The 27433-nt window shown below is 38.9% G+C and overlaps 1 protein-coding gene and 1 long non-coding RNA gene across 2 annotated transcripts in view; one reads left to right on the top strand and one right to left on the bottom strand.

The window, feature by feature from the left end:
* LOC108358150 (uncharacterized) overlaps positions 1-4954 on the top strand; it is an 18742-nt gene extending 13788 nt beyond the window's left edge. The window contains exon 3 of the long non-coding RNA XR_001846719.1: positions 4944-4954. This is a non-coding gene — a long non-coding RNA (uncharacterized LOC108358150). The remainder of the gene's footprint in view (positions 1-4943) is intronic.
* Positions 1-27433, bottom strand: part of PolrMT (mitochondrial RNA polymerase) — a 363978-nt gene that overhangs the window by 150317 nt on the left and 186228 nt on the right. The window contains exons 7-10 of the mRNA XM_017609322.1: positions 8313-8575; positions 7451-7825; positions 7241-7382; positions 7062-7169 (exon numbers count right to left, since the gene is read on the bottom strand). Coding sequence (XP_017464811.1) covers positions 7062-7169; positions 7241-7382; positions 7451-7825; positions 8313-8575 — 888 coding nt within the window. The remainder of the gene's footprint in view (positions 1-7061; positions 7170-7240; positions 7383-7450; positions 7826-8312; positions 8576-27433) is intronic.

The raw sequence follows: 27433 nt of genomic DNA on the forward strand, positions 1-27433 counted from the left end.
TGACATTCTAGGGTGGTATCCCTGCGGTCGATGTCTGCTTCGATAAGACGATACTGCACGGTGTGGTGCGTGATGAACGCTAAGCCACCACCATTATCCCGCTCCCGATCTCGACGGTGCACGTTGTACCCGGCACAATTCAACAGTGTTGAATTGCTGTGCAACTTCGTCTCTTGGACCGCAGCTATCAATATGCCATGCCTTCCCATGAAGACGGTTATCTCCTCGATCTTGCTCTGAAGCCCGTTACAGTTAAATTGAAGGAGCTTCATGTGGTTCGGGAGACGTGTGGTGATGCGGGGTGTGAGGGATGTGTGTGGTCGTGCCGCAGTTGGCTGTGTGCGCTGCTGAGGTGGTTGCCGCCCTGTGGTTGTGGCGGGAGGCGTCGCAGTTGAGCAACACAGCAGCAGCGCAACACGGGCTCTCCGAAGTTCCTCGTCCAATCTCGCGTGGTGCGCGGACCTGAGCATGCCCTAAAGTGGCACCAGCCAAGGCAGGTGTTGCACTTGACTGATGTCACATTACGGAGCATCCTGGTCTGACATACCGTGCAGATTGTAGGAGGAACCAGGAGTTGTTGGCGGCGGCGTGTGGGCGGTGGTGCGGTTGTGTGTGTTCTGTGGTCTGTAGCAGTTGTGGTGTGGTCTATTGTGTTATGTTGTTGTGCTGTGGTGTTTGTGTGGGACTGCTCAGGTGGACTGGGGTTAGCCGTAGGGGCTGCTCTGTTTGAGCAGCAGGGGCCACAAAAGACGTGGTCCACTGCCGATGTGTCCGTAGTCCTGAGCAGACTCTGAGGTGACTCCACCCCTCGCAAGCATTGCACTTGACTGAGGTGGAGTTGTGGTGTAGTCGTCTCTGGCATACACAGCAGGTGTAGGTTTCTGGCCCAGGGTTTGACTCGATGCCAGCCCTGAGTAGAAGAAAACGTAGCGAATATAGGCTTATGGACGAACAACTTCTGAGATACATCGGCGACCTAAACGGGGTTAGATCGCCGAAACAACAGCCCTTGGTCGGGTAAAACCCGAGTCGTTCCGGTACGTAGAACCGGCTGTCGTGGGAATGCCTGGTGAAACGTAAGGTTCTCTGGTGTAACTCGGAACTGGATGCAAAACTGTCAGGAGGCTCTTGGAAAGAATAAAAGGCTGCTCTCTCTCACTAAAACAAAGTTATTAAACGCTCAAAGAAGGAATCATGGAGGCAACAGTGCGAGACAATAGAAACACTGCCAGATTCCTTCTTGTACATAAAGTTTTATCAAAGGAATCCTCCAATGAGATAGATCCAGAGACATAAATGTTATAAAGAAAATAAAAAAAAATTGGTCCATAACTATTAAATTAAATATACATAAGTTTTTGTTATTTTACATAATAGTTATTTTTAACCCAAAATAAGGTTTGCTCCCCTATAAGTGTTATTCACAATATAATCTTTTTTCCGTCGCTCGTAACTTTTATTTTCGACTTTTTTGCTTTTACGTCGCTCAGTGAGTGTTATTCGCAAGACAAAACGTTTTCCGTTGCTCATAACTTTTATTTTCTACGTTTTTATTTTTACGTTGCCTGGTAGGAGTTATTCCTAAGACAAAATTTTTTCCGTTGCCCATAATTTTTATTTACTACTTTTTTCTTTTTACGTTGCATGATAACAGTTATTCTCAATGAACATTTTTTTTCGTTGCTCGTAACTTTTATTTTCGACTTTTGTTTCTTTACGTTGCTTAGTAAGAGTTTTTTCTAAGGAAATTTTCAATCCGTTGCTCAAAATTAGACATATGAATGTAAGTGTGTTTTAAACAAGAATTCTTTAAAAAGAACATTAATAATAAATAATACCACTCAGTTCCCGACATTCGACAACTCCACTTTTTTCATTAAATTGTTTCTTTAACTTCTACTCAGTTTTGACTCTTAATATGTGTCGAACGTACTATAAATTTGTGGTTTATGCTGATAATCCATTACAACGCTAGATGGCCAAGGTGCTTAGGGGACGCGATAGGTACTACCTACATATCGATTGCTGAGTGGAAGATCGACCTATCTCGGCAACCAGTTCGAAAATGCTCTATCTCAAAAAACTTTTCAAGAACGCCTTATTTCAGAATTCGTTTCAAAAACGCCCTATCTCAGCTGCCGATTCAAAAACGCCCTATATCAGCATATTTTCAATACATTTTGAAGTGAGATAGGGCGTTTTTGAACCGAATTTTGAGATAGGGTGTTTTTCAATTAAATTCTGAAATAAGGCGTTCTTGAAAAGTTTTTTGAGATAGAGCGTTTTCGAACTGGCTGCCGAGATAGGTCGATCTTCCACTCAGCCATCGATATGTACTTGCATTATAGCAATTTAAAACCACTAATATTACATTTACATTGAGCCCAAATGCGTCATTTGGGCGAGAAGTCTGAAATGCGAAATCAAATCTCTATACTAATTCGCATTTCCAAAATGAGGCATGTCAACTCATTTAATCAAAATGAACTCAAAAAAAAAGCTCTCCAAAAGCTTTTGTTTGTTTATGACATTTTGAATTTTTCAAATCGAAACAAACTCAAAATCTTTGATATTTGTGTATAAAAATTGTTAATTTACGCATAAATTCGCAAAATTGTAGTTAATGCAAAGAATAATTGCCTCTTATGTATCCAAAACGTGTTCAAAAATATAAGGCGTGTATTGTTTGTTTACATTTATTTTGTTTTTATTTTCCGTTTTCAGTTGATGAGAAGTCAAACGAAATGCGAATCAAGCAGTGTAAACGCCTTTATATTACATTTACATTGAGCCCAAATGCGTCATTTGGGCGAGAAACCTCAAATGCGAGGCCAAACCACGCATTTCTCCATACAAATTCACATTTCCAGAATGACGCATTTCGACGCATTTACACAAAATCACGAAACAAATGCGTTCCAATTGCCGTACTATTTTATTGAACGCACTCAGAAACAAAAGTTCCACAAAAGCTTTGGTTTGTCTTTGACATTTGGAATTTTTCAAACACAAAACAAACACAACGAAATAAATAAATCTTTGAAATTTGTGTGTAAAAATTGTTAATTTATACAAGAGCTTTACACATTTTTAGTTTAATCAAAGAATAATTGCCTTTTTGTGTCCAAAAAGCGTTAACAATATAATAAATGTAGTGTTTGTTTACATACATTTTGTTTTTGTCTTCCCTTTTCATTTGATGAGAAGTCAAAGCAAATGCGGATCAAGCAGTGTAAACACCTTCAAATGACTGATTTCAAATCACGCATTTTGGTCCAATGTAAATGTAATATTAAATGACTGATTTGAAATCACGTATTTGGCTCCAATGTAAATGTAACATAACCTCCCAATTGTGTTTTCTTGATAAATTATTTGTAAAGAAACTTGATCAAGGTTTTTATCAAGTAAAAGCTCGCATCGCATTCTGTGTCATATACCTTGTTTATACCTACGCAAGAACCGCATTAACAAAAATATGATTTGACTCAACACATATTTCTTTCAATCATTTATACCTGTGTTGTTATAGCGCACTTGTTGAAACCGTATTCAAAAGTAAACAAAATTTATTATTTTTATTCGATATTTTTTAAATAATTAATTGGCGCGAGGACCGAAATGGAAGAGAACAAGAATTCAAACTTGTTATAATAATAATTCAAATTTAAAACCGCCTGTATAAAGGAAACTAGCCTTTTTCACTTCGCGTCATATGAGTGATGTGTTTATACCTGTTTTCTAACCGATGTGAGAAATAAAAAAGCGATTTGAAAACAAATTCGAGTGAATACACTTTCGAATTTCTGAGCGTGTTGAAAGTTGGTTTATGCCTTCGTTTTGAATCACAGGGAACTGGGTCAAAGCGCTTTATGTGTCGGTATAAACAAGGTAAATATTTATAAAATTAAAAACTCTACGATTTCCACATGAGGGGACCTGGTTTCCACATGAGTGGAACTGATTTCATTGGCACATATGAAAAATATAAATTTAAAAACAAAAAAGCTTTTGACTGCCGTAGCCGAGTAGGTAGAGATGTCGACTATAATCATCGTATAGTTACTATACTAAAATACGTTTTTTTTTTTAGGTTTGGGTGGTTAGTATTAAGTAAGTTAGAATTTAAGTATAAATAACAAAATTTATTTTTCTACCGTTACATACTTCACTTTTAGAGGGAGAATCAATTCCAAAGTGCCTTAATGTCAATTGCCATTATTTAAATTTTGGCCTGTATACTAATGTCATTGACATTAACTTCCTTACAGCAGAGAATTTGTGTAAATTGACATTATTGCACGGCACCGAATTTGCATTAGAAATTACTTGATTTTGTTGCCACCTACATTTTTGCAGGCTTATTTCTCTTTATATTACTAATATGTAACTAATCGGCCAAGTCTGGCATGTAACTAAATGTTGCGTGTTGTTAGGCGTTCCTGCTATTCTTTTGGAGATTTTTGGCGATCAAAATCAGCTATAGAAAATGCTGGAATCCTGCTGCTGGTTTTCGATGGAGATGGTGCTTTTTAAACTTTTAATAGCTCTCAAGAAAAGCGAAAAATTCATATATGTACATAAAATGACGCACAAGAAATTTCTTAAATCCTTTATCAAAATTTCTTAAATCAGTTTGCAGCTCTCAAGAAAAATGCTCGTATATTTATTTCTTCAAGAAAATTTACAGCGAAAGGAAAGTTCTTTTTCAAGCAACAGAAATAATAAAAAATATTTCTTGTGATTTTTCTTGAGGGCTGGATTCTTAGCTTTAAGATACAGTTCGTATTTGAAGTTATTAGCTTTAGGGGGGGGTTTGAACCCCAAAACCCACCCCTTGTGTGCGCTAATGGATATAACGATTTGAAAAAGTACGTGATTGGTCAGAATTACGAAAAAATCCAAAGTTTGACAGATCATATCTGCGATGAAAAAAAAGAAAGAAAAAAAATTCCTCGAATACGTATTAGCTTATTTCATGTGTAGAACTCATAAAAAAAATTTTAAGCACATAGAAAGTGTGACACCAAATTTGATGTCCGATACGAAAAAGAATGCCTCATATATATGTACTTCATTACTACAACACATAACCAAAAAACTTCAAAATAAAAGTTACGAACAACGAAAAAAAGTTTTCATTGAGAATAAATCTTACTAAGCAACGTGAAGAAACAAAAGTCGAAAATATAAGTTACGAGCAACGAAAAAAAAATTTCATTGATAATTGCTCTTATCATGCAACGTAAAAAGAAAAAAGTCGAAAATTAAAATTATGGGCAACGGGAAAAATTTTGTCGTAGGAATAACTCTTACCAGGCAAAGTAAAAACAAAAACGTCGAAAATAAAAATTATGAGCATCGGAAAACAGTTTGTCTTGAAAATAACTCTCACTGAGCGACGTAAAACCAAAAAAGTGGAAAATAAAAGTTATGACCAACGAAAAAATTTTAGTTTTGGGAATAACTCTTATAAAGTAACATAAACATTTTGTTTAGTGTCCTACGGCCAACGTTTTCCACCTCCAAAAGAAATCATATCAGTTATTTAGGGTCTCTGGGTAGATCTCCTTAGAAAGTAGGATGGCCCCTTCGCGAATAACAAGAACGAGATACTGAATCACCTACTTCATGTAAATTTCCCAGGCTTTACGGTGGAGCATGAACACAGGTTTCGTATAGTAAGTAGTCATAGAAGATCTGGCTCTATCTTTGACACAAGTCGGTGGGCGGATGAGTCTTTTCAACCGTACAAAGCAGCGAGGTTTGATGAGATTTTCCCAGCACTCCTACAAAGGAGTTTCGAGGACAACATTAGTCCATTTAGGGCTAGTTATTGCTGGGTATACATACCGTACGCTCGGAGGAATGTTTCCGTATTATTTATCCCCAAAGTGGGGAAACAGGCCCCTTGATTTAGCTAAATCATAAAGACCTATCAGCCTAACTTCCTTCATTCCCAAAACCATAAAGTAACTGCTCTGGACACTTGCAGTAGACGACTATGTGAGGGATACGCAGATGATCTAGCGCTGTTACACGTGCAGCTCTTCGCTCGACCCTATTAAGCTGGCATTTCAGGGTACTATTTTATATATATATAAGGAAAGTTTAAAAGTTAGGTGGGGGCTCCAGCACCCCCCTGCCCCTACCTGGCTACGCCCATGTCCATATATTTAATCAAGAAGCAGCATCCACGAGGGAGCTGCAATTTAGACTATCCATCAACTACTTCCATAAAAAGCAACTTCACCCAGACATTGTTGGGAAGATACCAGGTTTGGAATTCAAATTCTAGCGCCCTTTTGGGATTCATTAGGGAATCTTAAGAGATACGAAGTCCTTTTAGATCGAGGTGTATCTTGTTTCTGTCATACCTGTGCATTTATATACTAATGTATGCCCGGCATGTGGGCAGTCTTCTCACGACTCAAAACACCTCTTCACATACCCGCAAAACCCAACTCAACTAATGCCCCACTCTCTGGTCCCACCCCGTCGGAGCGGCATGCCTCCTGCGCCTTCTGTTGGCTCAGCTTGAACGATTGAGGGACAAACCGATCTAGGAGGGGTAAATAGGCCGTTCCAACGACTACAACTAATATATAGGGAGCATTATTACCTTTTTCGGGTAGGCAGTTTTTTTACCTACGTACTTTTTATTAACTAACGTCATCCGTCAAAGTCTTATATCTATTGAAACCGATCGGCTACGGTGTTGATGTACACAGATTTTGGCACTGTGAATTGTTGCGAGTCATCCCACATGTGCCGATTTTGCATTCATTCTTGTGAAACCTAAAATCCTCAACAGCTCGGTGTGTTTGAGATATGCAAATAGATTGGTATTATTTTGAAGCCAATCATCGTACTAATTATTTTCTTGAATTTTGAAGTCTTTTAAATCGTTTGTTGGAACATAAGGTTTTTTTTATTAAAAATCTACTTCATCACGTCTAGGGAAATTGCTTTCGAACTTTTGTAAAGCCCTGAACCTATGAATGTGTTTCCCACTATCCGAAGAGAGCAATATACATAAGTATTTGAAATAATGTACATACTTCGGTGTTAACGCGCCAACCTACACTCGACAGTTGATTCAAAGAATCAAGTGCTGGATAGATGTGTTGCGGGATGACAGAGTTTATACGTTCCCATTGCTGTACTGCCTATATATTGAAAATTTAAATTAGTTTCTGATCTACATTCATATGTATTTGATATATGTATACAGCTTTACCTGGTGCGGCAAACGGATCAGATCCGATTTATGTAATAAATAGCCGCCATTATTTGGCGTACTCCAGGGTTGCGGAGGGCAAAGCATTGGAACAAGGTTTGAATCAAATGTTAATGTCTGCTGACGAGAGGTACGCAACAATCTATTTAAATGAAGAACATTAAGCAGATGTTTTATATCAAAACTTTAATAAAGTTTAAAGACACATACCTTGCCAACACTGGATGAGGTTTTACTTCCTCTTTTACCAGGCGTCCTTGGTTTCGAAAAAGCGTATAAAAAGCGGGTAAAACATTTTGTTGTTTACTCTTTCCTTTTTGTCGCATGATGTGCGCATCTATTTTTATATCACGCATTAAAATATTATAAAGAAAACGACCAACTCCTGACTGTACATTGACAGGCCAACTAACATATTTAACATCTATACTCGGTCCACTAGCACGTTGCTCATGAACAAGTCTTTGCCACATTTGCCGAGGATTGTCGTTTGTACTCGCCTCTTCCCATAAATCACAATATGAACTGTATATTTCTCCAATTTTTTCCAATATCCCATTTTTCTTTTTCATCTCAACTTGATATCTAAAGAATTGAAAAAGTAAATATTTGAGATGCTTGGTATACCTTGGTATATGAGGCCTCGAGAGCCAGAATAGCCTAATTAAATTGAAGTACAGCTAAAATGCATTACTAGAATCGAAACGGTAAGCGCCCGAGGCATGTTCTTTTAGATTTATTTTACTATAAGTAATAGGTAGCACCCCGTAGGTGCAATGAACTTTTCAGTAACAGACCGTATTTATTATTTATACATATATCCTTCTTTAATAGTTGTATTAGTGAACACATTTTTGTTAGATATGCTCCTCTGGCTCTCATGGCCCAATATATAAACCCATTAGGGATTTATTCAGTAAATTTACAAAACGCAATGTTGCATACTTTTGCAGAAATATACGAATCTTCCACCCAAAAGACAATAAATATGTTCATAAGCACAATAGTATTATCATAATGAATAAATACTTTTAAAAATAGCTTAAAATTAGTACCACAATAATTTTCTTACCTTTGCTGTACTTTCTGGCCTAGTTCTCTATAAAGTTGTCCTACTGTTGGACTAAAAGTTTCCGATCCTTCCGCCAATTTATAAATCTCTTTTATCAATATATCAGTATATATAGATGTATCCAAGACTTTGAGGTATGTATAGTAGTTCATGAAGCCATTCGGTTTAAATCGAATTTGAGCTCGTAATGTGTTTAGGTCTCGGATAATGGCAGCATTAATTTGTGTACGCCAAAGTTCTTCAAGCTCGGTAAGTTTTTCACGCTGAAAAAAATAAATAAATAAAAATGAGACTAAGCGCTATAGTTATTTGTCAAACAAAACTTGAGTAAAAATTAACCTTCCATTGTTTTCACAATGGTTCCCAAAAGATAGCAAACCAAATTTGTTGGTATTTTCTGTATGCTTATACAACATGTGACAGAACAATTGGAAGTGATTGTCTTTTACATAGATTTAGCTAATTGTTTTATGCGCATCGCCGTAACTGTAGTTTGGGCTAGCTTTCTACCGAAATAAAAACGCTTGGGCGATCAAATTTAGCAAATGTATAAATTCTTTATTTAAACTTTAAAATTGTTTCAACAATTTAGAGCAGTAGTTAAGACGCGTGCATTGCAAAGCGTAATTCTCGAGTGTCATGACAAAATTAAAAATGATTTGCATGTAGCTTACCGTTTCGTTAGGATAAAAGGAAAACGGACTACAGTTAGGTTTATGTTCTAAAAAGTTAAATGTAGAAATAAAGGGAATATGCAAACTAGACAAATGAAAAGAGTAAAAAATACGAAATGATACTTGAACGAATGTATGATATTGTAGCGTAGGTGAATATGAATGCAGGGCTGTTGGTACTAAGCAACAGGGTGCTCCACATAATTCCCCCTCCAGACGAAAGCTACATGTAACGACTGGGGAATTTTACTCGGCGACCTACACGCGTAAATTTCGTCGATGCATTGTGGTTTTCCCCATCTGCCTGCAGCTCTTGGCTACCGCTTTATGTAGGTTTCGTCGATGCGTTGTTTTGCTCATCTGAGTGCGGCTTTTGGCTACCGCTTGTTGTAGGTTTCGTCAATGCGTTGTTGTTGTGCTCATCTGAATGCAGCTTTTGGCTACCGCTTGTTGTAGGTTTCGTCAATGCGTTGTTGTTGTGCTCATCTGAGTGTGGCTGGATTACGTTTGGTGACGCTTCGATATCGGACCTTGTTAAAAATGCTGGTTTAAGCCTATCCAGACTTATGTTGCTTGGCCGACCTCGGATGACGACTGCGAAATATTTCGAAATTTTACGTGCTACTGCGTATGGGCCGTCGTAAGGATTAGTCAGCGCGGGGCGCACTGAGTCATTCCTGATAAAAACATGTGTTGCTGACTGTAGCTTTTGAGAAACGAAAGTCGTTGGAGGCGAATGGTGTGCGGTGTCAGTCGGGCGTAGTTTATCCATTAACTTTCGAAATTCCGTTACTGTATCGCTAGTCAGTTCAGCGGGTGTGGTCGGGTGGAAAAATTCGCCAGGTTTGAAAACTACTCCAAAGCCAAGTAGGATCGAAGGGAGATAATGTATCCACTTTCTGGAGTCGTGGTAAAGAATTGCTGACTTTAGACATCGGTGCCATCGTTCGATTATGCCGTTGGATTGGGGATGATACGACGTAGTTCGCAGATGAGTCGTTCCTATCAAAGAAATAAGTTCCTGAAATATTGCAGACTCAAACTGCCGGCCACGGTCTGATGTTATGCGTTCGGGAACACCGAATCTCGATATCCAGTGCGTCGTTAATGATTTGACGACAGTTTCGGCAGTCATATCGGGAATGGGAACTGCTTCCGGCCAACGTGTAAAGCGGTCGATGATCGTTAGGCAATATCGCTGGCCTTCACATAATGGAAATTGGCCAACGATATCGATGTTAATGTGTGTAAATCTCCCTTTAGGTAGTTCGTATTTAACCAGAGGAGATTTCGTGTGGCGATGAACTTTTGATCATTGACATGCTTCGCACCTTTTCACAATTTCCGAGGTGTGCTTTTTTATGCCTTTCCAAACAAAGCGTGCAGTGACCAACTTTGTAGTGGCGCGTACTCTAGGATGGGACAAGTTGTGTATTTTAGACACGATGTGGTTGCGGAATTCTTTCGGAATATACGGGCGTATTTTCGGTGTCGATGTGTCGCAAATTACCTCGACGTTCGTTCCTTGTTGTGCGTGTGCAATTGCACGATAATCGATGATTTGATCCAGTGACTGTATTCGTGAAAGCAAATCTGCAGTGACGTTGGCTTCTCCCGATATGTGCCTTATGTCCGTGTAAACTGTCCAATGAAATCAAGTTGGCATGCACGGCGAGGGACAGTTTTTTCTAGCTTCTGCTTGAAGGCGAAAACAAGAGGGCCATGCTCCGTAAGTAGATGGCAACGTCGTCCTTCAATCATGTACCGAAAGTGTAAAACCGCTTGAAACATTGCGGTCAGCTCTCGGTCATACGTACTATACTTACTCTGGGCCGGTGTTAGCTTTTTCGAGGGGTTGGAATGCGCCGTCGACTACTTGATGCAAAGCAGCACACACGGCAAAATGCGAGGCGTCTGTGTGCAGAGACAACTCTGCGTTTGCTGAGGGATGAAAAAGCAAGGTAGCGTTTGCAAGTTCTTTTTTACAGCGCTGAAATGCTGCTTTGGCTTCGGTATTCCAAACAAGTGGTGTAAGGTCGTTTCTTTTGTTTCCCTCGATCAGTTTCTGGAGTTTAGACTGATAGTCAACGGCACGGGGAAGATATTTCCGATAAAAATTCAGCATGGCTATAAAACGTTTCAAGTTCTTGGCTACTGTTGGTTTAGGAAAACTTAACAGCGATGCAACTTTTTCCGGAAGAGGCTCGATTCCTTGTGAATCGGCGAGATGACCCAGGAACTTAATTTCCGTTTTCCCGAATACGCACTTACAAATATTTACTGTCAGATTATTTTTCTGTAATCGCTTCAACAGTAAACGTAACTGTTGCCGATGTTGCTCGATCGATGACGAAGCTACGCAAATATCATCGATATATGGGAAAACAAAGTCGAGGCCCCGCAGCACTTCGTCTGTTAGGCGCTGGAACGTCTGTGCTGCGTTGCACAGCCCCAAAGTCATAAATTGAAACTCATACAAACCAAAAGGCGTCGTTATGGCGGTCTCTTCATCTCCGAGTGGAAGCTCGGAAAGAAGTCGATTTAAGCGCCTCTTGTTCGCTATCGGCGAAATGTTCGATTATTTTCGATTTGATGTACTCAAACCGATCCTGTTGCGGCATTGATGCGATCACCCCCGATTATTGGCCAATTACTGTGGAATCGAGTGCTGCAAACACGGTTGCTGCCTTTTATTTGTCGGAGATAATCCCAGAAGCGGTGAACCAAAAATCCATAGAAGTGAACCATGCCTCGATATTATTGCTGGGCATAGTGGGGATTGGTAAGCGAGCATAAACAGCGGCAGCTTGTCTCTCGAGTGTCGGTAGCATCCCCTCGGAATAACGGGGATTCTGAAACGGTGTAGCATTCGTCGGTTCTGATGAAATTCCGCTATCGGAATTGGTGATCATATTAGCAGTTAAATTTTCTATCGCGTGATTTTATAACTGTGTTTAATAGCGTTATAACGGAGTCTCACATCCGACCTTCAAACTTTGTACGGGGTCACCAGTTTTTAGCTAATTGTTTTATGCGTATCGCCGTAGCTGTAGCTTGGGCTAGCTTTCCACCGAAATAAAAACGCTTTGGCGTTCAAATTTAGCAAATGTATAAATTCTTTATTTAAACTTCAAAATTGTTTCACCAAATTAGAGCAGTAGTTAAGACGCGTGTATAGCAAAGCGTAAGACCAATCCCGAGTGTCATGACAAAATTAAAATTGATTTGCATGTAGCTCATCGTTTCGTAAGGATAAAAGGAAAACGGACTACAGTTAGGTTTATGTTCTAAAAAGTTACAATGTAGGAATAAAGGGAATATGCAAACTAGACAAATGAAAAGAGTAAAAAATACGAAATTATACTTAAACGAATGTATGATGTTGTAGCGTAGGTGAATATGAATGCAGGGCTGTTGGTGCTAAGCAACAGGGTGCTCCACATAGATATTAGCGGTACACAACTGGCAAAGTCTTTACTAGCCAAACCAAAAGTGCTATAGTTATTTGTCTAAGTGTATGTTTACACAGGTCATTGCATTTTAGCATATAATCATAAGTCACAAAGCAGGCAATAGAAAAGCAAGTCTTAGCTTAAAAAAACAGGCAACATAACGCTAATCTAGACACTGAACTCTAAACAAACCACGTACATATTACGACGTATATGTACAAACATACATCCGCACACCATATTGACAAGTTTGTTTCTTGTTATTTAATTTTAGTTATTTTTTGTTTTTAATATACCCCATTGTCTAACAAAAACCATGTAAAACCAAGTTTCAAACTTTGTGTAATATTTAAAAAAATCAACAAACTTTCGTACAAACTTCGAGCTTTTAAATTTATTTCTTAGAAAGATTTTGAATATGTATTTGTATTTTTTGAGCTCATTCAATTATAGTATAATAAACTTCAAATTTTTAGTGTCGCATTTGCTTCCATATAATGAATAAACTCAATTTGTTTCTATAAGGATGAAACCCGTAACATCTTCGCCAAAAATATATATATACTACTTATATATTAGGTCACGTCAAAAAAATAAAATAAAAATTGCATTACTATAGCATCCTCCATGAATCTCCCCTCTCTACGATAATTCCAAGAGGCTGCGCATCGAGTGTTTATTTTTCACATAGCAATTACACGTAAGAAAATGAGTTATTCTCTTTTGAGGTCAATATACTAAGATTAATTAAAATGCTCAAAACTATGAGAATACATTGATTATATGTAATTTAAGTATTATGCATGCTCAAATTCCAAAGAAAAAATTTTGTTAATCAATCGATTTGATCCAAACAGGGCAAGCGATTAAAAAAGGATAATTTCGGAATTTATAGAATCTGAGCATGTATAATACTTACGCTGCGCTTACATAAGACAATTTGAGACAAGACAATTGAGAACATGTATTAATTGTCAAATTGTTCTGTACAGTAGGCGTCCAGACAATTATAAAGACAATACACTTTTCAGCAACCGCCGTTAGACTATGTTCAAACAGGCACCTAATTGGCAATTAAGAATCTTTTCACCAATTTAAGCCTTAGTTGTTACCCAAATTATCATACAAAAATTCAAATTATTAATTACCAATAATATTGGCAATTAATTTTAGTCAGATTCTCTATGCAACCCTGCTAGATGTTTAATTTTGACTTGGAGGTAAGCTTAATGAACGAAGAGCAATCAGCTGTTTCGTTTCTGGTCCTCCTTTACAGCTGATATTCCATCAGGGATGGAAAATTTAACTATAAAATTGTACATAATTTACGGAAAACTTTACTTAAAAGTAGATTGATGTACCTAAAAAGTAAATATATATTTCTATGTAAAGAAAATAGGAGGATAATAATTCCCATCGATACCATATCAACTTCTACACTCACATTCAACAAATTTTGGCTATGAAAATAATCTTTTTGAGCAGCGCGAGAAGAAACTATGTTGTAGAAAAGGTGAATCACTTTCCTCCCAGTTCTTCGATCTGACGTTTTGAAAAGAAATATTTTCCGTCTATCTAGCGAAATCAACTACAGTTGCGTTACTTTGACCACCCTTCAGTTTCATTTGTATGCCTCTTCACAAAGGAGGGAAGCTATTAGACCAGTTGACCGCACCGGAAAATGCATCGAAATGTCAATAATAATAAAAACTGACTTCCTGAGAACTTTTCTGGCTACGTTCCAAATGTACCTAAAATTGTGAGTTTGTACCGAATGTACTTTCAAACTAAATAAACGTACGAGGGTACCAACTTTTCCATCACTGTAGGTAATCCAGCAGCTGATTTCGTATGTCTAATTGCGCAGCTGACGTGTGTGTGCACACCAAACTTAATGCCGCAATTTAAAGCTTAATTGCATCAGCTAATTAGTCTGTTTAAACATACACTTATTGTCGTTTGGCGTGAATGTCATACTATTTACTAAATTATCCAAACGCAAAACCATTTTTCATATTTATGCATGGGCGTAGCCAGTTAGAGGTAGGGGGGAGGGGAGAGGGGCCCGAGCCCCCCTAACTTCCAAAGTTTTGCCTATATATTCAAAAATAGTACCGGGGATTTGATAGCTCGATAATTTCGGTCCCCCCTAACTTTCAAATTTGTTCCTATGTATATACTATATACCCAATTATACACTCAATGCTAAAAATATAATTAGTAAATTGATTTAAAAAGTGGATAAGTGGATCCTCCGACACGTAGAAATGTCGTGCTTGGCGATTTCAATGAAAAGGTGGGCAGCGAAAAGATTTTTGGAGCCACTGTTGGAAAATTCAGCCTCCACGACGAAACGTCCGATAGCGGGCTGAGGCTGATCGACTTCGCCGGGGCCCGAAACTTGGTAGTATGCAATACTAGGTTCAAGCATAAAAAGATCCATCAAGCTACGTGGTTGTTTCCGGATCGAAAAACGAGAAACCAAATCGATCATGTTGTGATAGACGGAAGGCACGCTTCCAGTGTTTTAGACGTACGTACACTCCGAGACCCAAACATCGACTCGGACCACTATCTTGTTGCAGCCAAGATACGCCCCCGCCTCTGTGCAGCAAAAAATGTGCGCCCAAATATGCAAGGAAAGCTTAACGTCGAAAAGCTGCAATCACAACAGACAGCCAGCGATTTCGCTACTCGAATCTCACAACTGCTCTCAGAGAGCACTCTTCAACAAACCGACATATGCGAGCAGTGGAACCACATTTCCCTCTCATCAAGTACCGCCGCCGAAGAAGTAGTCGGATTTCAGCGAGCCCAAAAGAACAACTGGTAGGATGGGGAGTGTCAGGAAGCTGCAGAGAAAAAAGATGCCGTCTACAGGGTCACGCTGCGATCGGGCGTAACGCGCGCTATGTGGGACCGCTATAGGGATCTGAAGAGGGAAGCGAGACGTATTTGCCGCAACAAGAAGAGAGAGGCAGAAATACGTGAGTGCGAAGAGCTTGAAATGCTGACCGACAGGAAGAATGCCCGAAAATTTTACCAGAGAGTAAGGCGAATTATGGAGGGAACACTTTTCCGCCCTACTAAATGGTAGCAGCACGGAAAGTTGTGGAGAAGAAGNAGTTGTGAAGAAGAACTCGAGCCCGCAGTCGATGATGATGGAGTCGACGTTCCACCGCCTGACTATGACGAGGTACGTATAGCAATAACGCGGCTGAAAAACAACAAAGCTGCTGGAGCTGACAGCCTGCCAGCTGAGCTATTGAAGTACGGCGGCGAGGAGTTGATAAGGTACATGCATCAACTCTTGTGCAGAATATGGTCAGATGAACGCATACCCGACGCCTGTAATTTAATAGTGCAATGCCCAATCCACAAGAAGGGTGATCCCGCCATTCGCGCCAACTCCCGCGGGATTAGCCTTCTAAGCATAGGTTACAAGGTCTTATCGAGCGTATTGTGTGAAAGACTGGAGCCCACCATCAATGAACTGATTGGTCCTTATCAGTGTGGCTTTAGACCTGGAAAATCCACAATAGACCAGGTATTCACAATACGCCAAATATTGGAAAAGACCCGCGAGAAAAGGATCGACACTCGCCACCTATTTGTCGACCTTAAAGCCGCTTTAGACAGCTATAAAAGGAGTTGCCTATACGCTGCTATGTCTGCATTTGACATCTCCTCAGAACTAGCTTATGCCGATGACATCGACATCATCGGTAACAAAAACCGCGAAGTCTGTTCTGCCTTTTCCAAGTTGGATAAGGAAGCAAAGCGAATGGGTTTGGTGGTAAGCGAGGACAAGATGAAGCATCTCCTGTCATCACACGAACATTCAGCACATTCGCGCGTTGGAACCCACGTCCTTGTTGACAGTTATAATTTCGAGAAAGTGGAGAATATCCTTTACTTTGGAACCAGTATTAACATCGATAATAATGTCAGCAGCGAAATTCAATTCAGAATCACTCTTGCCAACAGGTACTACTTCAGACTGAGAGGTAATTGAGGAGTAAAATCCTCTAGCCGTACAAAAATCTTACTCTATAAGTCACTTATCATGCCTGTGCTGGTTTATGGCGTGGACGCATAGACAATGAAAACATCTCATGAGGCGGCTATTGGAAAGAAAGATTCTGGGAAAGATTTATGGGCCTTTACGCATTGGCGACAGAAAGTACCGCAGACGATGGAACGTGAGCTGTATAAGCTTTACAATGACATGGATATAGTACAGCGAATCAAAATGCAACGGCTTGGTCATGTCGATTTCCTTTTTATTAATGCTATATCAATAAATTTGCGCTCAGTTGTGGCGGAACTGTGAGGCAGACTAAAAATATTATGAATTAAATCACACAATTCTCCAAAGGCCGCTTCACCCAATCCATTTTTAAACAAACTTACTTGATCCCAAAAACGTTATATATTGGTACAGTTTTTGAAGTTACCTTCACTGAGCCTCAGTTTGCGAAATTGAAATTCAATTATGTCTGCATCATTTACCAATGCAGGAAATTGGTCGATTAGCGGCACAATTGATACATCAGTATCAGAAAGAACTTTATGTAGTGTAACAATTTCAAGATGTTTAATATCTTTTCAATTGAAATCGAATATTATTTTCATGTGCTAAATGTTATGATTAAAGTTTTGCTACCTTTCCATATTTTTGCCAGCCACTTTAATAATGAAATACCGAGTAATTGAAATCACGGTTGCAACATTTGGTCACTTGTGACCAAAATAAGTAACTTTTTGAGCGCTTGGTAACTTGCCCACTTTTTTTATTTTGGTAACTTTTGGTAAGTTTGCCGTGTATAAAGCCAGACTAAAAAAGTTGTATTAATTTGATAAATTGTCCTGTGGTTAGTTGCGTGTAGCGGTGACAACACTACTAGAAACACTTGCATTGATCAGGCAACACAGCGCTCAGCAAAAATCACTAGCCACATATAAAAGAAGATTATCGCTGGGCAGTCTACCGCCTGTCTCACGTTCAATATTTATTGTGATATTTGGATCGTGATCCATATTGATGGATTTCAAGCTAGTGATGGATCGCGAATTTTCAATATTTATCACGTCAGTATTTACATGTTTTTGTGTTGAGAGGTTTAAAGTCCAATAGATGATGCCTGGAAATCTTATCTAAATTTGATGTTATTTTATTGAAAATCATCTATACTTTTAATTATACGTACGGTGATACCACATCTAATTTGTTCGAAATGCAACGCGAAATGCCGAGCCACCAATTGATATCACGAAATATGCCACACATGAATACTTATTGACAGATCTTTGAGCCATATGTATATACACTGAGCCAAAGTAAAAATTTTTTTTCAATCGAGTTATTGTTTGGTTTTTTCATGGCCAGTTTACCGATTGTAAGAAATGTGATTCAAGTTGAACATTTGAAAACAAATTTGTATGCCTGTCTTTAGTTGGACGTGCAGAGGTGCTTGCTGTCAGCGGCAACACACACTTTTTTTCGATTTTTTGGTTTTTCTTTATTACGAAAAAGCATCTGTGAAGTGTAGAACCAAATTAAACGACGAAGAAAATTGATGGTCTAAGAGCCGGTTGAAGATCGACCTTCACCGATCTGATAACTCGATTAGACATATTTTTTATCAAATATAATTTATAAACAAATATGCCTATGATAACTTGCCTATCGAAAAGTGTTCATAGCTGTTTTTAGTTTAATTAATTTTAATCAATTTTCATTCATCACCTTCACTCTTGTGATAACCGAATGAGTTTTATCTCAATTGATAGTTTTTAACACACAGAATATGCCTAGGTAGGCTTGCCTACTTATTTCTGTGCATGGCTACGTGGCAAGTAGATGTGAACAGGTAAGTCAATATAGGTAACTACATCGATCTGTTAACCAATCGAAATTGATATCATAGGTAAGATATTTTTATTACAAAACTAATCATGTAGGCTTGCCTGCAAAAATTCGTACATAAAATATTATTGCCAAGCTATAAAGTTCTTGAATTTGATAGGTGTGAGAGAGAAAGTAGAGCGTCCGAGGCAGCTGCACGCTACCTGACCGTTGAATGCATCCGAGTGCGCATGTACGTGTACATGTGAGTGACAGCATTTATTTACACTTGACAGTAATTTTGAACTCTAATTTATTATAACTGTAACTTCGATTAAAATTTTTGTATGGCTCTTATCCTTAGGACCTAAATTTGTCTTACCAATGACCAAGAGAGATTTTCCACTTTTTAAAATTATTGCAGATGGGGAAAGCTGCATACAGACGATTAAAGATAAAGAAAATCAGGAAATAGAAAGAAATAATCTGACGACATTAATAGGAGACCACCTCAATAAAATGACAATCACCATTAGATATAGATTTATTCGTGATACCCTCCATTCTACTAAGACGTTCCTAAAAAACAATGACCAACTTTTAATTCTCAATGCGGACAAAGGAAACGTACCTGTAATGATATACAAATCGGAATACGATGTAAGGATGCAGAGAACAGTCAATCACATTTCGACATACAGGGTTTTGAAACGGGATCCCATGAATAAATTACAAGCTAAAAATTACGAAATTGTAGAGAAAATGTACACAAAACTAGTAATTTTTAGCAAAAAAAAAACCGACTTCAACTCTCATATAAAAAAAATATATATATATATATCTCATGATCCACTGATCGGATCTTAACCAGATTAGTATGGGACCACCTCTGAGACACTACCTTTCCGATGCAAAAAGAATTATCGAAATCGTTTGACGTGGTCCAAAGTTATGCNAAAAAAAAAAAAAAAAAAAAAAAAAAAAAAAAAAAAGATTCCGACGAACTGATAACCTCCTTCTTTTTTGGAAGTCGGTTCAAAAGTGATTGACTTAAAAGAAATCCCCCCAGAATTTACGGTCTGCCCAAAATACACAAAGAAGGAATCCCACTAAGACCTATATGTTCGTTCATCAGTTCTCCGTCCTATAACCTATGTAAATATGTTGTCCGCATGCTCAAAAATGTAACAATGTCCTCCAAGTTTAATGTGAACGACGCAGTCGAGTTTAAATAAAAGATAGGAAAAACATATTTTTACGACGTTGAAAGTATTGTGTCGTTTGATGTCGTCTCGCTTTTTCCAAGCATACCCGTGGATTTAGCCATAGAGATAATAGATTCCAAGTGGAGTTCAATACAAGAACATACAACTCTAACCAAAGACCTTTCTTAACCATATTGAAATTTTGTATTAAAGAGTATCGCTATTTCAAATATAACGACAAGATTTATGAGCAAAAGTCAGGAATGCCTATGGGTTCCCCCGCTTCACCGGTTATCGCAGACGTAGTTATGGAGGAATTATTAATCAAATTTGAAAATGACGCCGAAAGCAAACCCCGATTACTAACTAAATATGTCGACGACATCTTTGCAATTGCTAAAACAGAAAATATTCACAAAATGCTTAACACACTAACCAATTACAACAAGAAAATAAAATTTACGTTAGAAATAGAAAAAGATGGACAATTACCCTACCTGGACACCCTAATAATAAGGAAAAATAACACATTAACAGTTGACTGGTATAAGAAACCTACATCATCAGGGAGGCTCATTAATTCCAACTCGAAACATGTGATTAAAATAATTCGGAATACCGCCAAAAATTTTACAACAAGAGTTCTCACAATAAGTGTCGAAAACTATCATAAGAAAAACATTGCCACTATCAAAGATATCCTGCGGAAAAATGAATTTCCACATTGCTTAATTAATAAGCTTATCCGCGACTTCTATGTCCAGACCGATAAAGAGAAATCAAACAGTGACGGGAACAACAAAATGTATAAATCGGTAACATATGTACCAGGATTATCTGAGAGAATTAAATACTCAAAAATATATGACAAGGACAATTTCCGCATAGCGTTTACCTATGACAATACGCTTAAACAAATTTACTCAAATACTAAAGATAAAATTCCAATAAATGAGAAGTCTGATGTAATTTNCTTAACCATATTGAAATTTTGTATTAAAGAGTATCGCTATTTCAAATATAACGACAAGATTTATGAGCAAAAGTCAGGAATGCCTATGGGTTCCCCCGCTTCACCGGTTATCGCAGACGTAGTTATGGAGGAATTATTAATCAAATTTGAAAATGACGCCGAAAGCAAACCCCGATTACTAACTAAATATGTCGACGACATCTTTGCAATTGCTAAAACAGAAAATATTCACAAAATGCTTAACACACTAACCAATTACAACAAGAAAATAAAATTTACGTTAGAAATAGAAAAAGATGGACAATTACCCTACCTGGACACCCTAATAATAAGGAAAAATAACACATTAACAGTTGACTGGTATAAGAAACCTACATCATCAGGGAGGCTCATTAATTCCAACTCGAAACATGTGATTAAAATAATTCGGAATACCGCCAAAAATTTTACAACAAGAGTTCTCACAATAAGTGTCGAAAACTATCATAAGAAAAACATTGCCACTATCAAAGATATCCTGCGGAAAAATGAATTTCCACATTGCTTAATTAATAAGCTTATCCGCGACTTCTATGTCCAGACCGATAAAGAGAAATCAAACAGTGACGGGAACAACAAAATGTATAAATCGGTAACATATGTACCAGGATTATCTGAGAGAATTAAATACTCAAAAATATATGACAAGGACAATTTCCGCATAGCGTTTACCTATGACAATACGCTTAAACAAATTTACTCAAATACTAAAGATAAAATTCCAATAAATGAGAAGTCTGATGTAATTTATAGAATACCATGCAGTGGCGACGCATCCCACGTATACGATATGGTATATGTGGGGACAACAAAATTGAAATTAAAGACAAGGATTTCCGCTCAGAAATCAAACATTAACTTGAGGAATAATTCGGCAGACAATAAGACAGCCTTGTCATCTCATTGCCAGGATACGGGACATTATCCCGACTTTGATAAAGTAGCAATCTTGCAAGAAGAGAAAATCTATAATAAACGCTATGTTTTAGAGATGCTACATATTATGAACACCCCTAATCACAACAGGATGAACTGAACGTACGCACACCGGCAATTGCGCTCACGTTTATCGCAATTAAGTTCTAACGCACAACAACAAACCTACAGTGTAGGTGTCGTGCGATCGTGTGTTCATGTTAAACTCATCGTCCGTCCGCTGCAAAGATTTCTTCAGACAACAGCATTGCTCTGCTGAGATGACATACAAACATTTCTTCGTCTTGCTGTTCAGCACTTCATGTATTGTTGTTTGTATAAAAAGTTTTGTTTACAATTACTGTATTTTAATTATTAGTTTTCCTGTTTATGTTTAATATCTTCTTCGTGCTTGTTTGTTATTATATATTTTAACATGATTAGTCGACCGGACAAAGCTAATAGTGTAAGTCGTTTTAATGCACTTGTGCATANTTGCATATGTATGTTTTTGTTGGTTTATATTGTGATGATGTACAAATATTGTTTTGCTTTTTTAGTCCTGAAGATGCCTTCAGACTGAAGGCGAAATATCGACCAAAATAAAACTAAAAAGTAAATAAAGCAGAAAAACATTTAATGTTTCATTTAACATACGGCTTATAGCTCAAAAATAAATTATTAAATTATACTAAACGGCCAATAAGCAACACAATCATATTTATAAAATATTTATTATTTATAAAGTAGCTAAAATAAAATAAAAAAGAAGATTTTCAGTAAACCCCATATCTGAACAATGAGTTGTATGGAGNGAGATTTTCAGTAAACCCCATATCTGAAGAATGAGTTGTATGGAGGCAATAAATAGGTTATAGTGACCTTATAGTGATCTTTGTTAACTTTACTGTAAACTTTCTTTTGATAATGAGTGAAAATAGTGCGAAATTTAATGTTTCTAGCTGCATAAATGGAGGAGTTATAACAAAAAATCGCATATATGAACAATCAATTTTATGGAGGCTATAGGTTATAGCGACCCGATCTTCGCCATTCACTGGAAATATTTTTTTGATAATGGGAAAATTGCGAAATTTCATGTTCCCAGCTGTATAGATGGAGGAGTTATAACGAAAATTCTCATAACTGAACAATCAGTTGTATGGGAGATATATGTTATAGTGACCCGATCTTTGTTATTTTCACTGTAAGTATTTTGTTAATACTGGGTGAAAATGGAGCAAATTTTCATGTTCCTAGCTGCATAAATGGAGAAGTTATGGCAAAAAATCTCATATCTGAACAATCAGTTGTATGGAAGATATAGGTTATAGCTCCCGATTTTCGTCATTTTCACCGAAAGCATTCTTTTGGTAATGAGTGACAATAGTGAAAAATTCAATGTTCCTAGCTACTTTAATGGAGGAGTTATAAGGAAAAATCTCATATCTGAACAATCAGTTGTATGGGAGCTATATGTTATAGTCGTCCGATTCTTCCGGTTCCGACAAATGATTAATACATTATAAAAATATACCCATCTTCCGGATATCTCGAAAACTGAGAGGCTAGATTGCATACAAACAGACGGACATGGCTAAATCGACAAGCTTGACGTTCTGATCATTTAAGTATGTATACATTTTAATGGGTCTATCTCTTTTTTTTCTGGTAGTTACAAACATCGGACCAAAGTTATAATACCATTTCATGCTCATGAAAGGTATAAAAATCCCGTGTCACTGTGTTCGTTTACTCTAATCTCCAAAACCGCTTAACCGATTTCAATAAAATTTTGTGGGTGTACATTGTTGGTTCTAACTTGAAAGAATCCAGTATAACAGATGCCTATATAACGAACGCTCCAAATAACGAACGCCTTTTCAATTGTATTGATTACTCTAAATAACGAACGGTTGAAAAAGGGAGTATTCTATATAACGAACGCTTGTTTGCTTTATGTGCTTGAATGACATGATTTTTCATGATTTTTGAGTACGTGGAATTACCATCAGTCCAAAAGAATAACTTCTTACAATTGGTCGCGTTTATTGAACTGGAAAAATACCTCCATCGCGTAATCGTTTGTTATTTACTAGGTGACAAAAATTAAGAAAAAAATACACATTTAGGGAAATTGGAATATGGGGCTCATATGTAATACACCCCAGTAAAAAAATTATAGGTGCAATACTTCAACTTCAATTAGCTAAATGAAAACCCAATACTAGATCTTTGATGTTTTTTCCCAATAATTGTATTCATTTACTCTATCTAACGAATATAAAAATCTTTATAAATATACATTAATTTATAACAAGATAGTTTAATTGTACCATTATGTTGAAATTTTCGTAGAAAATAGTTATAGAAACAAGTGTTAGGTTACCGACTATTTAAAAAAAAAAATTTTAGAGATAATTTTATTTGTTGGTATCGGTTTGCATTTCTATTGCACTACTTTATTTGTTTTAAGGTTTGCGGCATATATTTTACCGAGAGTTTGTAGTAAAATTTATATTATTTCCGTCTATTTGTGAAGTTTTGTTTATTAAAGTTTCAACACGTTATCATTCTGTTTTGAATAAGTAAAAATCTTGTTGAGAAGTACATCCTACAAATCACCAGTGGTATTAAAGGCCATTTATGAAGCTAGTTTCTCTAAAATTAGGTATTTCGTTCCTTGAATAACGATTTTGTTGTTCGGAGCCTTGGGTCACGGCAGAAAGAGAGGGAGCTTTGGTGGGGCCACTCCAACTTATTCGGTTTAAGGGCTCACTGAAGCCTGCAGCGTCTGTTCACCAGTAGGTGCGGCTGCAAGCGGGTGTCTGCTTGGTTGCGAAACCACCCCCGTCCAAGCAATGGGCTGTGCGCTGGGTTTGGGACCAGCCACGTAAAAACCACTTTCAGTGAAGAAGCAAGGCAAAGCCTCGGATGAGACCCTCCCTATGATGACGACCACGGCAAACGCTTAAAGGACTACGATTTGAGGGCATGCACCTGGAATGTACGCACCCTTTATGGGGAAGGTGCCTCCTCCCGGCTGGTTGATGTCCTTGTAAGGACAAAAGCTGATATCACCGCCATCCAAGAAATGCGTTGGACGGGGCAAGGCAAGCAATGTCTGGGGCCTTGCGACATCTACTACAGCTGCCATGTAAAGGATTTGTGGTGGGAGAGGGACTCCGTCGCCGAGTACTGTCGTTCACCCCGGTGGACGAGCGTCTAGCCACAATCCGCATCAAAGCGAGATTCTTCAACATCTTGCTCATCTGCGCTCATGCCCCGACGGAAGAGAGGGATGAGGCATCCAAGGATCTCTTCTATGAGCGCTTGGAGCGCACTTACGAGCCCTGCCCCCGTCATGATATCAAAATCCTGCTTGGCGACTTCAATGCNTCATGCCCCGATGGAAGAGAGGGATGAGGCATCCAAGGATCTCCTCTATGAGCGCTTGGAGCGCACTTACGAGCCCTGCCCCCGTCATCATATTAAAATCCTGCTTGGCGACTTCAATGCCAGGGTGGGCAAGGAAGGGATCTTTGGAACCACCGTCGGAAAATTCAGCCTCCCCGACGAAACGTCCGACAACGGATTGAGACTGATCGACTTCGCCGGGGCCCGAAACATGGTAGTATGCAGTACTAGGTTCAAGCATAAAAAGATCCATCAAGCTACGTGGCTGTCTCCGGATCGAAAAACGAGAAACCAAATCGATCATGTTGTGATAGACGGAAGGCACGCTTCCAGTGTTTTAGACGTACGCACACTCCGAGGCCCAAACATCGACTCGGACCACTATCTTGTTGCAGCCAAGATACGCACCCGCCTCTGTGCAGCAAAAAATGTGCGCCCAAATATGCAAGGAAAGCTTAACGTCGAAAAGCTGCAATCACTACAGACAGCCAGCGCTTTCGCTACTGGAATCTCACAACTGCTCTCAGAGAGCACTCTTCAACAAACCGACATATGCGAGCAGGGCAACCACATTTCCCGCTCATCAAGTACCGCCGCCGAAGAAGTAGTCGGATTTCAGCGAGCACAAAAGAACAACTGGTACGATGAGGAGTGTCAGGAAGCTGCAGAGAAAAAAGATGCCGCCTACAGCCCACGCTGCGATCGGGCGTAACGCGCGCTATGTGGGACCGCTATAGGGATCTGAAGAGGGAAGCGAGACGTATTTGCCGCAATAAGAAGAGAGAGACCGAAATATGTGAGTGCGGAGAGCTTGAAATGCTTGCCGACAGGAAGAAAGCCCGAAAATTTTACCAGAGAGTAAGGCGAATTACAGAAGGTTTCAAGACCAGGGCGTACTCCTGTAAGAACAAGAATGGCGACCTAGTAGCCCCTGTCCAGAGCGTACTTAATTTATGGAGGGAACATTTTTCCGCCCTACTAAATGATAGCAGCACGGAAAGTTGTGAAGAAGAACTCGAGCCCGCAGTCGATGATGATGGAGTCGACGTTCCACCGCCTGACTATGACGAGGTACGTATAGCAATAACGCGGCTGAAAAACAACAAAGCTGCTGGAGCTGACAGCCTGCCAGCTGAGCTATTGAAGTACGGCGGTGAGGAGTTGATAAGGTACATGCATCAACTCTTGTGCAGAATATGGTCAGATGAACGCATGCCCGACGCCTGTAATTTAATAGTGCACTGCCCAATCCACATGAAGGGTGATCCCGATATTCGCGCCAGCTCCCGCGGGATTAGCCTTCTAAGCATAGGTTACAAGGTCTTATCGAGCGTATTGTGTGAAAGACTGAAGCCCACCGTCAATGAACTGATTGGTTCTTATCAGTGTGGCTTTAGACCTGGAAAATCCACAATAGACCAGGTATTCACAATACGCCAAATATTGGAAAATACCCGCGAGAAAAGGATCAACACTCACCACCTATTTTTCGACCTTAAAGCCGCTTTTGACAGCAATAAAAGAAGTTGCCTATACGCCGCTATGTCTGAATTTCACATCTCCTCAAAACTGGCTTATGCCGATGACATCGACATCATCGGTAACAAAAACCGCGAAGTCTCTTCTGCCTTTTCCAAGTTGGATACGGAAGCAAAGCGAATTGGTTTGGTGGTAAGCGAGGACAAGATGAAGTATCTCCTGTCACCAAACAAACAGTCAGCACATTCGCGCCTTGGCACCCACGTCACTGTTGCAGTTACAATTTCGAGAAATGTAGAGAATTTCGTTACTTGGGAACCAGATTAACACCGATAATAATGTCAGCATTAAATCCAACGCAGAATACTCTTGCCAACAAGTGCTACTTTGGACTGAGTAGGCAATTCAGGAGTAAAGTCCTCTCTCGACGTACGAAAACCTACGCTCTATAAGTCAGAGTGCTGGTATATGGCGCAGAGGCATGGACAATGACAACATCCGATGAGGCGGCTCTTGGAGTGTTCGAGAGAAAGATTTTGCGGAAGATTTACGGACCTTTACGCGTTGGCGACTGGCGAGTAGACGCAGAGCTTTACAACGACATGGACATAGGGCAGCGAATCTAAAATACAGCGGCTCCGCGGCTTGGCCATGACTTCGAATGGACACCGCTGCGCCAGCTCTGAAAGTATTCAACTCGGATCCGCTGATGGTAGCAGAGGAAGAGGGAGGCCCCCACTGCGATGGACAAGGATCAGGTGGAGAAGGACTTGGCTTCACTTGGCGTTTCCAATTGGCGCTCAGTTGGTACAGAAGAGAAACGACTGACGTGCTTTGCTGAACTCGGCCAAAATGCGTAGGCGGCTTACAGCGCCAAAAAAGAAAAAGCAAAGAATACGCAAAGAATGTTTCTACTTCTGGATATTCACTTTTTGCCATAGAGAAAAGATTTTATTTGTTTTCCAAAGCAATATGCGTTTTTACTTTAATTCGAAGATGCCTTTCCCAAGGACAGGTTTCCCAGAATCCGGATGACTCTCCAAGTGGTGGTGGATATCTGGATCAACTATATTGAAGTGTGTTTTGATCACTGAAAATAGCGTTTTTCAATTCTTCCTA

Source organism: Rhagoletis zephyria, unplaced genomic scaffold, assembly GCF_001687245.7.
Source record: "Rhagoletis zephyria isolate East Lansing unplaced genomic scaffold, Rhagoletis_zephyria_1.1 Rzeph_scaffold_00215, whole genome shotgun sequence".
NCBI lineage: Eukaryota > Metazoa > Arthropoda > Insecta > Diptera > Tephritidae > Rhagoletis > Rhagoletis zephyria.